The 14,250-nt window shown below is 37.3% G+C and overlaps 2 protein-coding genes across 2 annotated transcripts; both read right to left on the reverse strand.

Moving 5' to 3' along the window:
• Positions 1–2,353: 2,353 nt before the first annotated feature.
• gra (granulito) lies at positions 2,354–6,480 on the reverse strand. Its single transcript, XM_037784969.1, has 8 exons — positions 6,443–6,480; positions 6,183–6,296; positions 4,647–4,729; positions 4,484–4,542; positions 4,021–4,078; positions 3,363–3,469; positions 3,206–3,264; positions 2,354–2,951 (listed from the first exon to the last, which is right to left on the reverse strand). The coding sequence occupies exons 3-8, from the start codon at positions 4,726–4,728 to the stop codon at positions 2,930–2,932; spliced, it is 387 nt and encodes a 128-aa protein (XP_037640897.1). The 5' UTR covers position 4,729; positions 6,183–6,296; positions 6,443–6,480; the 3' UTR covers positions 2,354–2,929.
• Positions 6,481–7,922: 1,442 nt separating this feature from the next.
• rbm12bb (RNA binding motif protein 12Bb) lies at positions 7,923–14,250 on the reverse strand. The gene is made up of 2 exons (XM_037784968.1): positions 14,108–14,250; positions 7,923–10,278 (listed from the first exon to the last, which is right to left on the reverse strand). Exon 2 carries the CDS (start codon positions 10,254–10,256, stop codon positions 8,343–8,345), a length of 1,914 nt encoding a protein of 637 aa, XP_037640896.1. The 5' UTR covers positions 10,257–10,278; positions 14,108–14,250; the 3' UTR covers positions 7,923–8,342.

Here is a 14,250-nt window from a genome sequence, read left to right on the forward strand (position 1 = left end):
TGGCTTTGTTATTAGAATAAAATAAGAATAAAAATGTACAATTTACAAAATAAGCTATAAACAAAATAAACATGATATAAACAGATAGTGCAAATATTGAGGGAGGGGGAGCAGTAGTGTGTGTGTGAGGGAGAGACAGTCACAGGTGGGCGGATGGGCTGTTGGAGAGCCCCACTGCCATGGGGAAAAAACAGACCTTAACCTCCTGCCAGATGGCAGAGTCTGAAAGAGATGGTGTCCAGGATGGGAGGGGTCGGCCACAATCTTCCCTGCCCAAATAAATGTAGTCGAGTAAAAAGTATTTCCCTCTGAGATGTAGTTTAGTAGAAAGTAGCAGAACATGGAAATACTCAAGTAAAGTAGAAATACCTCAAAATTGTATTTAGCTAGTACTTAGTTATATTCCACCACTGAGTACATTTTATACTGTTGTGTTTTTCAAAGCATTCTTTACTCTTCCTGTTGGGATAAAATAATTGTTAATTATTTAACAGCAAAGTAGTAATGTGTTTTTGATACCTTCACTTTTTTTTTGCATGAAATCATACTGGGATGTTTGCAGAAATTGATTGGATGTGGCACCACAGCCCCACCAAGAAAACATGTCCACCAGCCGCCACTGATGATAACATATCTTTTTTTTATACTTTATTTTTTTCCCTTTTTTCAAGGTTGTTTTTATATATGCAATTTACAGTTCGTAATTACAATAGTTTATAAACCAATTTTTTAAGTAGATGAGCTTATAGTCAAACTCATTAAGTACACTAGAGAAAACAACTTCAACATTCAAAATTGAAATAAAATTAAGAAAAGAAATAATAATAATAATGATAAAAAGAAAGAATGGTTAAAAAAACAAAACAAACAAAAAAAACACATAAAAAACAATAATACAAAAATACAAGTGTAATAATAACCCATGTTAACCCATGTAACTATATTTTTCCTTCTGTTAGACTCCATCTCTTCTCAAAAACATCCTCCATATTCCTTATTTTGTTCCCTTTTCCATAACTTTTACTTCTTGAATTACACTTTCCCATTTTATAAAACCTGGGGGTTTAGTTTTTGTCCACCCTTTTGTTATTTGCTTCAGTGCTGTGATTCTGAGTATTCTAAATAAGTAACGTTCATCTTTACCGAGACCAATATGATAACATATCTAGGAGTAATTATATGCAAAGATGAACTACAAAGGAGTATTTTGAATTTTAAATCAATTGTCTAAAAAATGAAGAAGAAGTTTAATCACTGGCTAATGAGAGACTCATCTTTATATGGTCGGGTTATCCAAAGCAGAAGGAATATCCAGATCTGTTTATATTCCTTTGTCAGGACTGTTTTAAGGACTTGACAAGAAGCTTTACAACTTTTTTTTTGGAGGAATAAGTCATTATTTAAAACAATTAGTGCTGTGAAATACCAATGTGGAGATCAGGAAATTTTAGATTTTAGCACTCTTAATAATTAATTTAAGATTAAGTGGATTATTGAATACTTAAGTTAAACAAGGTGAAATATTTCCCCCAATTTCCTGTTTGATCCGGTTTCTAATAAAATGTGACTTCTCTGTTGATAAAATCCTGATTAAGTTAGCAAATTTTCATAGGCAAGCACTGACAGCATGGTTATTAGCTTACAAACATAACTTTTCACCCCACAGGTATTTCTTATGGGACAATAAAGACATTTGGTAAAAAAAATAGGACTATCTTCTATAACACATGGTTTAATAATGGAATACTGACAGTTGGTCAGTAAATGGTTTATATTATATATTATATTAATGGTATAATGGTTAGTCAAGCTGGATATGATAAGTGTGATTTGTGTGGACTTCAAAAAGAGAATATTTCCCTACTATATTCATTATATATACTGTATATATATAAACAAGAATGTTCTAGATTGATGTAGCTGACTTTCTACAAAGGAAACTTAAGATGAAATAAATATGTTTGATATAATGTTGTATTATGATGTTTTTTTATGATTTATCTCCCTCTCATTTGCTGCATAGAAAAGGGTGAAATAAAGGAAAAGCTTGATCATGTGGAAATATTGACTTATAGTGATGATGTTGACTATAATGTGAAAAATCTAGAGGATGTTTACTCATTTATACTTGAGAGATGCCATATAATTTCATATATAAAGTAGAATACAAGGTTTAATGCTGTACAGTTAAAGCTGGATTAATTGATTGAATATGTCTATTAAGACATCCAACAGATCAATCCAATTAATATCCACCCGATGGATTTAATATTATATATTCACTCTCATTTAAACTCTGTTTCGGTCTGAGGGAAAAACTTCACCAACTACTCACAAACTGTCAGCCGTTTGGTGCTGGGCAGGTAGAGTTTTAATTACATGCAAGAAAGAAAATATCAACACACAAAACTGTTGCGCAATTGTTCCTTTATAAGAGAAGAAGTCAACATGTTTAGTAAGGCACGTTAAGTCACCATGCTGATGTAATCTCAGCTAATACAGCTGAATCTGATGACAACTGTCACTTCAGGTAAGGTTTGTTTTATGACTCTAATATGATGAGTCTACATTAAATGGCATTTTTTTTCTCCCCCAGTTTCTTTAAACGAAACATTACCACCAGAGCTGACAAGTAGCCCTTAATATCTAATGTTTCAAACATTTTTATAAAATGTAAATCCTTCACTCTCGCCAGACACAGCAGAAAATGTAAGCAAAAAATGCAACACTCATACTTAAAGCAAATAAAGTGGCGTTTAGTATTATTACTTAGTGCAACTTCACCTCAAACTGTTTGTCAGTCTCGTTCAAAAATAATAAACATTCAAAATTTAACAAGTTAAATAAAATTCACCAAGAACAGCATTTAGCAAAACAACAACACAAACACTCTTTGGGGGTAGTGAACACCTGTGCAAATTCCTTAAGGTTAGTGAAGCCTTTCTGCCGCCCTAAAAACAGAAAATGTTTATACTGTTAATTTTAAGATACCACACTGAACTGAACAGCGATAGTAAAGACAATGATAGTCAGGGCTAATATGCATAAAAAAAAAAAAAATAACTATAGTTTTATACTAATGTGAATTAGCCTTCAAATATTAATATGCAGTCAATTCAAATCATAATGTAAATTGTCTCATTTGCTAGAGTATCAAAAAGGTTTTGATAAAGTCACAGAGTTCACATTATAAAATTAAACTCACATGTCTTCTTTTCCCCCATTGCACCTCATTTCATGAAGCCTTAGGTGCCCAAGATCTCTCTGTTATGACAGTATACAAACATAATTCAATGCAAACAACGCAGTTTATTATTTAGAGAGGATGCAACCAAAAATGTGAATATCAACATCCAACTTACTGCCTCCATTAGGACTATGGGGTGCTCTGGCAAGAACTCCGGCTTCTTCCTGGCCTGAGGGCAACTTGCCAGACCAATTAAAAAATCTCTTGAGTAAGATATTTTGCCTATGAAAATATAAAAATCAACATTACAAGAGTTCAAATAAGGCAAATCAAAAGAAGGGCATCTTGGTGTAAGCTGCAGTCACCTTAAACTAGAGTATTTTATAAGCATGGAAAATGATAAAAACAGGATTAAAGACTATTTGACCACTGAATGTATGTCTTGTTACTGAACACTGCCAATTCATTGTTTGATGTAAATTGTCGTTTATTTTAGGTCTGTTGCTTGTTTCTTTTATGTGAAATTTCTTATGTTTTTTTTATGTTTTTAACTTTTTATGCTGCCATCTTGGTCAGGGCTTCCTCGAATAAGAGATTTTGAATCTCAATGGGAATATTCCTGGAAAAATAAAGATTAAATTAAATAAATCAAATAAAAAGTAGTTGTAATTCTGTCAGTGCATGGACCGTTTGTCAAATCACTACTGGAAATAACAATTTGGGGAAAAATAACCTCTCTGCTTAAGGTAAACACATACGCATTATAATGAAAGAATCCAGCTTCCAGATGAGCAGAAATGCATATAGTCATTAAAAAACACATTGTGTCTTACCTTCTTTCTGTTTGTGGAGGTTGACAATCTTGTAGAACTGCTCTATGCCGATAGTTGTCTATCAAGCACAACATTAGAAGAACATTAGAATAGTTTATGATAACTTAACTTTGTCTAAATCAATTGCTTAACAGACAAATGGTTTATATAAAGTTATTTTAATGAGAAAAATGTGAAGCATGAATCAGTGAGACTAAAATATTGAAGAGCTGAAATGATTAGTCGATCGAAAGAAAATTAATCTGCAACAATTTTGATAATCCATGAAATAGTTTGAGTCATTTACCAATCAAATATACCAAACATTGCGTGGTTTCAGGGTCCCAAATGTGAAGATTTGCTGCTTTTATTTCATTTTTACATTTTACAGATGATTAATCAAAAAATAATCAACAGAATAGTTGATAATGGAAATAATTGTAAGCTGCAACCCTGAAATATTGTCTTCTTTGGGATTTCTTACCTCGTGATCCCCTTCCTCCATTATTGCCAGGGCACATGTGGCAGCATTTGTTTTTGGATCTAAATGAAGTGATACAATTCTCATATGATATGATCACAATACATTTCAAACCAACACCTTTGATATTCCTACAAGTTGAGCCAGCTGGTGCAGACTTGCTTACCAATGTCAACATGGATGCAGCGGCGCAGGGGTCTGGCAGGCTCCAGATGTTTTTGGAGGATTCTTCTCCTGGATACCTCCATTCTGGTGTCAGTGAGGTTCAGACATGTTTTAAATCTGCTACACTCTACAAAGCTTGCTCATCACATTTATAGAGTAGTGCTGCATTACTACAAGCAGACATTAATGTTTCAATATATTCCAAATCAGTGCTTTTTATAAGTGGGTTTGCAGACCATTATGGGTCCTGTAGTGGGTCACAGCCAACAGCTGCATGTCAGGAATAGTGTTACAACTCTTTTACTCAAATGAGTCTGAGAAATGAATAGGGGTTACTATTTAGATGTCATCTAATCTTTCCCAATTCATAGCAGAGAGGTATGCAAAAAACATTAATTAGCTAGATCATAAGCATCTTTACATAATTTGACAGTATCTCAGCTAAGTTATTTAGAAATAGGCCAATAAAAACTAGGAAACAAGCATTATGTGCAATATATTCCAAATCAGTGCACTTTCGTAGACTAAGCTACTGGAGTTACCCTGCACTATATATCACTTTTAACACTCTTCTGCACTTTATTCACTTTTTTAATAGTCATGTATCACAGCTGTTACCCTGCAATATATTCAGTTTTAACAGTTTTCTTCATCTCCTTGTATTTTTATATCTGGTATATTTTTCTGTACTTTGTACAACTAACTTTTTTACTGCCTTTTTACTAACATGTTTTGCATTACGGAACTCTGATACTGGAAACTTCATCTATCTATCCATCTATCTATCTATAAGTTGTTTCAGCAATTTTGGGGTTGCCACTTGTTACACAGATTTGGTGCTAAATTTAACCATTTTTTTACCATTTAAGAATTCATCAAAAATGATTAAAAAAAAAAATACCTCCAAAATACCACATTAAGACACCATAGAAAAAGCCATGCTGTGATTTTGTATCAAAACTTTTGACATTTTGAGATTTCTGCAAGAATTATTATTTTTTTTATACTAACTTTTTTACTGCCTTTTTTCTAACATGTTTTGCACTATGGACCTGTGATACTGGAAACTTGAATTTCCCTCTATCTATCTATCTATCTATCTATGTAGCACTGACCTGGGATGTCCCAGGTTCAGAGTAGCACAACAGCTAACGTGAGCAACTCAAAAAATGGATAATTAGCTTAAATAGGTTAACTGTACAGTAAGCTAACTTATCATAATTTAATATCTGTGAACACCAAGTCGTCGAAAACTCTCTCTAAAACTCTTTCTATCTTAATTTGTGAATGAAAGAAGCAACTTTTTGGACAACAGGTGGAAAGTCCCTGCTGCCCATCACAGTGTTTCATGGCAGACATCTGTGTGAACCAGGTCAACCATGAGAACAGCAGACCGGCTACCATGACAATGCTGTAAAAGTTTGAACTCAGCAAAACTGTGATTCTACCTAGCAACACCGGCCTAATGACTCATAAGTAAAGCACTCTAACGTAGTTATTTTACTTTATAGTGACATGTTATGTTAAATGTATTCACCTGTAGCTCTATAAAGTTCCCTCGGCGTGTTTTCTCATGGATGTATCAGCTCTCACCTCTCGGTGTCATGGTAGCATGGTTGTCAAGGCACAACTATAACTTCCGGGAACAGGCCTTCAAAATAAAATCATTATTTATTAGTATGTGAAAACCTCCTAGGCTTCGTCCGGAATCGCATACCATGTACTGCATACTCAATATGTGTCGTTCACATTTTACAAAGGTATATTACGCATAGCAAAGTGAAATCTTATACTTACAGTTAAATTGAAGCGTTATTGATTGTTAGAGAGCTGTCCATCAACGTCCGTTATCGTCACTGCCGCGTTGCATTGTGGGATCCGTAGTTTTGTTTTTGTTTTTTATTGAAGAATTAATTTACAAACATTAAGGCATTGTTATCTAAACTCAATATTTCCAACATACAAGGCACAATTGGATAGGAAAGATAACTTAAATTATTAAAAAATAATATAATAACAAAAATAAAAGAGGGTAGAAAATAATTAAAGGAACAAAAAAAGAAATGCATAAATAAATAATGACTGCTCTCCTCCATAGAAGCTCTAAGGGCCATCATCATATATCTTCAGTTCTTCATAAGCTCTGAGAGACATTGCATGTTGTCCGTTCATTAGTCTTAAAGCACTGAGATGATTGTCCACAAGGTCCCTTTTGAATGTGGGATCCGTAATGTCCAGCGTTGCATACTGTAATATTTCACTAAAAATAGTATGCAATTCGCGTACTATTGGTTTCATACTAAGGCTTACCGGACATACTAAAAAATCTCACATACTGTTTAGCGTACTAAATAGTATGTTAGTATGGAATTTCGGACGCAACCCTAATGTCAGTAAAGGAATAAATCATAAATCTTATGTAGGGAATAAATAATAAGTCTTCTCAAATGAGCACACAGCGCACTTGGGGCTTTTATTTGATATTTCAAATTGTAAATATTAAGGCGGTCTTGGAAAGGACATAAATCAAACTTTTTTTTTAACATGTCATTGTGTCAGAAATGCTGCAAAGTTCCAAAGTTGGTGAATAGGAAATTATTCAAAATTCACCAGAATATTCACCAACAGCAGGTTATTACAAAGTATTTATGTTTATATATATATAGCTTTTGGATAGGATGATGAGAACCTTGCTGGAGTGCATTTTGCACCTGTTCCTTTTGAGTCCAAGCACTAAGATCTTTCAGAGAATGTTGAAATGAAACTCAAATAGTGCATTAGTAACTGATATACTGGAGAATTTTGAGCATCTAAATTTAATTTCTTTTTGAGTGACAGTACCTTTTTTTCACTGCTGTACACCAAAGATGAGGCATAATCATGTATGTATGTTCAGTCCATCTAACTGGAAACCCAAGAGGATGTAAATCACATTTTGTGTTTATTTTTTTATTCTGAGAGAAGGGGTGAGATCAATATTTGAAATACATATTAAAGGACTCCCTGTGGTCCCTCATCCTGGTGATGATCTCATTTTACAAGTCTTGCTCTTGGACTGATGGGTTTTATAAAAGGCAAACATTGTATATCACAACTTAATACTCTATAATGAATACAGAAAACCACTTAAGGGTAACCATTAAAACTAACCTTAACAGTTATCAATAACTGATTCTTTTTAATTGGTTATTATCCTGCACTTTATATACACAAGGTTTACATGGCAAGCAACATTTGTTTACACTGTAAGTGAAAGATCTGTGAAAAAAACAGACAATTCAAAAGGTATGCATTTTTTAATAAAAAATAACACTTTTGACACCAACCACATAATAGATAAATCAAAGCAATTTACATATTTTTTTCCACACTGTGTTGCAAGTTAAATTTAACAAAATCATTCAGAACCAAAAATCCAGTATTTCACTTAAAGATGGGTATAGCATACAAAACCCATATTATATAGTCAGGCTATTCAACAGGCTATATTACCTAATCACAATTTTAAAAAAAAGAAGTTATATTTACTGTATTCTCAATCATATAAAGCCATGCCATAAAAAATCCAAAGTCAAAATCAAGAACTTATCGAAAAAAGCCATTGTTTCCCTTGAATGAACTTTTTTCAGCAACATTGTGTATATTTCCAAACTAAACTGCTAGGGCAGGTTAGGTGCCATGAAAAGCAAGGTCACTTTCAAACAAGTAATAACTGTATCTTTCTTGGACCTATTGGTCTCCCACTCAGTTCCTCAATTGCTGTTAACGCCTCCTGACGGGACTCAAACAGTGCAGTCGCGGTGCCTTTAGCTTTTCCAATCTGGTCATACTGCACTGAGACAGATCCAGGGATAATGCGAAATCCATAGCAAAAGTCATAGATTTCTTCACATCTGATTTGGAATGGTAAGTTAAGTAACTTAACACAGGTGGGGCTGTCAAAATTCCGACTTGAGGGACCAAAGCCACCACGACCGCCATTGCCTTGGTCTTGTGGAGCGTAAGGGCCTACTGCACAGGGCTCATAATCACTGCCTTCATAGGTGTGAGCCTGTGAATTAGTCATTGGCATATTACCATCATGAGGATTCCTAAAGTCAGGGTACTCATTGTCACCAGGGCAGTAGGATGCCTGGCTTCTCCTGCCTGAGTATCGCTCCTCTCCTGCCAGCGGCTCTTGCACAATTGGCTCTTGCACCAGTGGTGGCTCAACACCCAACTGCCGCATCTGAAGACGTGAAATGCATTTCAGTATGACTTCTGACCCAAGAAACCTTTGTCCATTGAGAGAGAGTGCACTCATAGCCTCTGCCTCAGACCGGAAGAGAACCAAAGCCTTCCCAACTCCAGCACCTTCATGGTCACGCAGCACAAACACCTTGTCCTCTGTGATATCAAACCCAAGGAAGAAGTCCATGATCTCAACTTTACGTACATCAAATGGCAAGCTCCGCACAAACAGACACATTTTCTCTGAGTCATAAGGATCCTTGGGGTAAGATGGAGACATTTCAGAGTTTCCAGGAGGTCCGTCATCCATGCTCTGAGATTCCAGAAGGGTGATCATTTTCTCTCTCGAGATCGGCCGGGTATAAATCAATCGGTTCAAAAACTCCCTTTTATCAGGAGTTAAGGCCTCACAATAGTCACGCAGACTCCTGAACAGCACAAATGCAGATCTAGTTCTTCTCCCATCATTGCCAATTAAGTACAGGATCTGGTCATCCTCAAGCTTTGCATTACGGAATAGTCTTTTTATGTCTTCTTTGTCCACTGTATAGGACAGATTTTCCATCAAAACGCAGTACTCTTCATCAGAAGGAGCAACAGGCCTCTGAACCAAAGGTGATTGTGACCTCACGTGACGCTGATTCCTCTGATGGCGAATAGGTGATCTCTCCCTTCCAAAGTTGTCATCCATGTTGCCAGCCATTGACACTTTACCAGTAACCCGACGCCAATCGTCCGCTGTTGTTGTGGTAATCTCCACGTACCTTGACCCAATGTATTCCCTATCCCTCTTCAGGGCTTCGCTTGCATCCTCTCTTGTTGCAAATTTGACGAGACCTTTCCCATTTTTTGTACCATTTGCATTTTTCATCAAGAACATTTCATCAATAAGTAAACCGCTGAAAAAGTCACGGAGTTCCTCTTCAGTCACCGAGAAAGGCATTCCTTTTAGAAACACATGCACAAAGTCATCATCAGTGTTTGAAGCCCTCTGGTGCTGGGGGGGAGGGGTATAATCCGATCTGCTAGCTGATCTCCTGCCTCCCTCAGGGTCCACAGATCTTCTGGCACGTCTTGCATTCTCCTCAAGTCGTCGCTTTTGATCTTGCTCTACATTTGCTGTACTTCTTTCAAGCATGTTCTGCATCTCTACTTTACTACTTAGTAGCAATGTAACAGATAGACCCTTAATATGACCTCCTGATCGTGCCATGGCTCTTCTTGCATCTTCATCGGAAGCAAAGATAATGAAAGCTTCGCCTCGCTCCCCACCAATTATGTGCACCCCTCCATCCGGAATATGTAGGCCAGTGAAGAACTTGCGAATATCCTCACAACCTGCTGTGACTTTTAGTCCCAGTAAACGGATGACGACCGCCATACTGAAGTACAAACAACAGCACCTGCAGACAGAAGGGTATAGAATAGCATTATTGCCAACAGAGCTTCTCTAGCTCAGCGTCAATTTCCTGGAATTCCAATACAACACCAGGGATCTGGAATAGCAATGTGAGACAAAGGACATCAGATACAAGGGACACCATTTACGATCAATGTCCACAACAGCCGCTTTTAAAACCGAGAAGAAATTCACATTTGTGAGGTTAACAAAACAATTCAACATATACTGTAGCTCATGCTGAGTGTTAAGTCCCAACGCACAATATCAACTTAAAGCATCTGCCCTTTGTTGAAATGGCAGCTAGACTAATGAAGTAAAACATGAACTACAAACCACTTCCCGAACAATTCCAACACAAATTGTATTCACTTTATATTCAATCAAGTTCCACGCAAGACTCATCACTTTACCATACATGAATTCATCATTACTCATATTTTTGAAATCATCAATGGCACACCATTCGTCCATTCGCCAGTACATTCAAAAATGCAGTCCAACGCTGGCTTAAAAAGTACAATATGGCAACAAGTCAAAAAACACAAAGCAACACAATCTATCTGGCACTATCATTTACCTTTTTGCCCTATATCAACATTATCAGACCCGTTTAATCAATCACAGCATAGCTTAAATATTCAAATTCATCGTATATAATTCAACTAATGCAGTAAAATGTAAGTCTATCTGAAAGCCACTACTGGGATAACTGGTTTACAAATATTCATCTTGCAAATGAAATATGATGACGGCCACTTCACAGCTGATTAAGTTGTTGCCTTCAAAACACTGAAGGGCAATAGACTGAACATGTGTAATCTCCCAGAATGTGACAGCCCACAAAAGGACTCACCATAGCCATTATTTCACATTTATGATCCTTTCCCAACATTAATGCTGCATCCAGGTGTTGCACATCACAATTGTAGGTCCGAGTTTTTCAAGTTTACCCCCAGGTAGTCCCACTTATTCAGCCAAGTGATCAATAACACCATGTTCGAACTTGGAACAAGTATTTTTCCAATGCTTTTGGAAGGGGACAGCCTTGTTGATCCATCATAAATTAGGTCTGGAAATGCACACTTGGAAGAAGGCAGTTCTTCAATTGGGATACAGCTACTACGCAGCAAGGACAAAATCACCACTATCATGGCATAATATCCAAAAGGCATTTGCATGCGCTACATCAGCACCAGCTTCTGACCAAAACATATTTGCTACAATGGACGCACAACTCCCATCAACTTTACTGCATATTTGCAGGAAAGTGCTGAAATCAGGATATCTTCTCACTCATAAAAGGTTCATCTACTGCATTGCCACCTTGCTTTAACTCCCCAAACAGTGGTTCCAAAATATCCCATTCATGGCAAAAAAAACACTGTTGTGGATTGCATTGTTTGGCAATCTACACCTCTGCTGCAGTCTGTTCGTTCCAGAGGCTGGCGTTCTGGTTAATCCAATAGTGGCAGTGTCCTCTCCTCTTGCCCTTTCCCTGTCACGCTCTGCTCACCTCAGCAACATTTCCTCCTCCGTACAGTCTGGCACAAACTGATAGAGTATAATTACTGTTCCGCAGAAAGTGTTATCATCTTCTCATCCGAGTTTCAGAGCATTTAAGTGCTGTCATGTAGCCAAAACTGTGTTCCACCCTGAAGTCAGCAAAACTATTTTCGTAGACCATTCAATACAACTGTCAAACTTGTGACAAGTTTTTTCTACATTTGTGTTTCATAATCATTTGTATTCCCTGTTGAATTTCCAAACATCACAGCTCATGAATGCAATGCTATGTGGCAGCTGTATGGCAAAGTAATAAAGGTCAGACCATCACTTGCAGAATGTAAATGCACCACCGGGAAGGATTCACAAATCACTCCGCAATTTTATTTTTTAGGGATTTCATGAACTGAAGGAGAAGCTTTTCATACAGTATAAGGCAGCTGTGGACAGCAGATACTGCAATCATAACCCATATTTATTTATAGATAAATGCACACCAACTTTCCTGCTTTAATCACAAGTTATTTTCTGTACTGATTTTGGTAGCAAAGTGTTTAATTTAAATAAATACTTTATATTTAAGCATTAATGGCAGCTGCCCTACCGCAGCAGCATCTAGCGGAGGTTGTCAAAAACGCAGTTTCGTCTCTTCTTCTGTTCTGGTGCGTACTATGAAATAGATTCCTGCCTGTGTTGCACCAAAATCTGTGACCGCAAAGAGCGAGCATTACATGAGGACACCATTTCTGACAGCTGTCATCAGAAAATGTGACCCCACTGTACCTATCTTTTGCTGTTCTTTTAGACTTTTATGAATATATATTTAAAGAAAAATATTAAAATTAATTTCTGTTTTTACTGTCACATATTTGCCTCTTTTATTACACAGGTACTGTGGGGGTCACACTTTCTGACAACAGCTGTCAGAAATGGTGACCTCATGTGTTGCTGCCTCTCTGCGGTTACAGATTTCAGTGGTCACAGATTTCAGTGACCACAGATATGGCTAGCTGCTTGATTCCAGACCTCTGAACCAAAGCCCACAATAAATTAAATGAAATCAAACAGCAATTCAGCTTAATTTTCAGGCTATAACATGGCTACACATAGCTATCAGACACCACACCATAGTGCACCAGAGGACTGACTTAAATCTCTGCCAAATGCTCCCTGGAATGACACAAAACCAACTAATATCACCCATTGTTGTGTTGTAAACGCAATACGAACTTTATTAAGGAACCGTCGCCACTGGCATCACAATAGTGATGTGTCGGTAGCGAACGAGTCGGCTCTTTGAGCCGGCTCTTTTAAGTGAACGATAAGAGCCGGCTCCCGTCCGAGCGCGTTTTATTTTTTTTTAATTAATTCAAGGCAGAATGATAGGACAATTTTCTCCGTGCCGCGGGCACTCCATGCGCTGACTGTGACTGAATGTTATGTTATTGACGTCCAGGTGATGACAGACAAGGATCATACCATCAAGCAGGGAGGGGCAGGGGTGCGCGGCGCGCAGACAGTCTACAGGCACAGAGCAGGAGGGAGAGGAGGAGAGAAAGAAAGAGGAGTGCGGTGCGCGAATAGCAGACAAGATGAGTGACAGTCAAAGCAAACAAAGCAGCATGTAAAATGATGGTATTCCGGAAATTATAATAAGGTATATAAGGTTAAGTGATATATGTGCACAACTACTAATCATAGGTTAAAACAGTGCTAAATTTGGCTGAATTGTAAAAGGCAGAAGTGGTAAACGGAAGAGCCGTTTAGGAGCCGAAAGAGCCGGATCTTCTTGGTGAGCTGAGTCAAATGATCTGGCTCACTAAAATGAGCCGGAATTCCCATCACTAAATCACAACCTCAGAGTAGCTAGCGTTAGCTCTTACAGCTAACGTTATCTAGTTGGTCATCCAAGTAGTAAAATCCAATATGAGGGCATTCAATTACAGATTCACTGAAGAAAAGCGGCACCCAGCTTACTAACGTCACTAACTTACGTCAACGTTACCAAGGCTACCAAACACGGATAAAGACCACCAGGCCTTATAACCGAAGACACGCAGCAATCCTATAGAATAACGCCAGCATTTAATCTAAAACGAACTAGCGACTAAACATACATGACGTTAGACTTCTGTAACGTGGCTACTTCGTCAGCTAAGAAGGTGTCGAACATTATCATCATCATTTTAGCTATCGATAGCTATGCTAAGCTAGCTAGGCCTCTAGCTTCACTGTTAACTAATGAGACGACCAACACTGACCTAAAACAATGAATAACGTTATTCTTTAAGATAACACAGCAGCACCTAACCAACGACAACACTTACACAATTGGCAAAGCACGGATTCTCGTACAAAACAGAGAATAGTGACAGGTCGGTTTGGCTCAGTCGAGTTTAGCTTCGTGTCGCTCCGGTCTCTAAGCGGATGTGGAGTTTCGCAATTTGGGGGTTACCTTCTTCTTCTTTAA

The sequence above is a fragment of the Sebastes umbrosus genome, chromosome 11 (genome assembly GCF_015220745.1).
Source record: "Sebastes umbrosus isolate fSebUmb1 chromosome 11, fSebUmb1.pri, whole genome shotgun sequence".
NCBI classification, from domain to species: Eukaryota; Metazoa; Chordata; class Actinopteri; order Perciformes; family Sebastidae; genus Sebastes; species Sebastes umbrosus.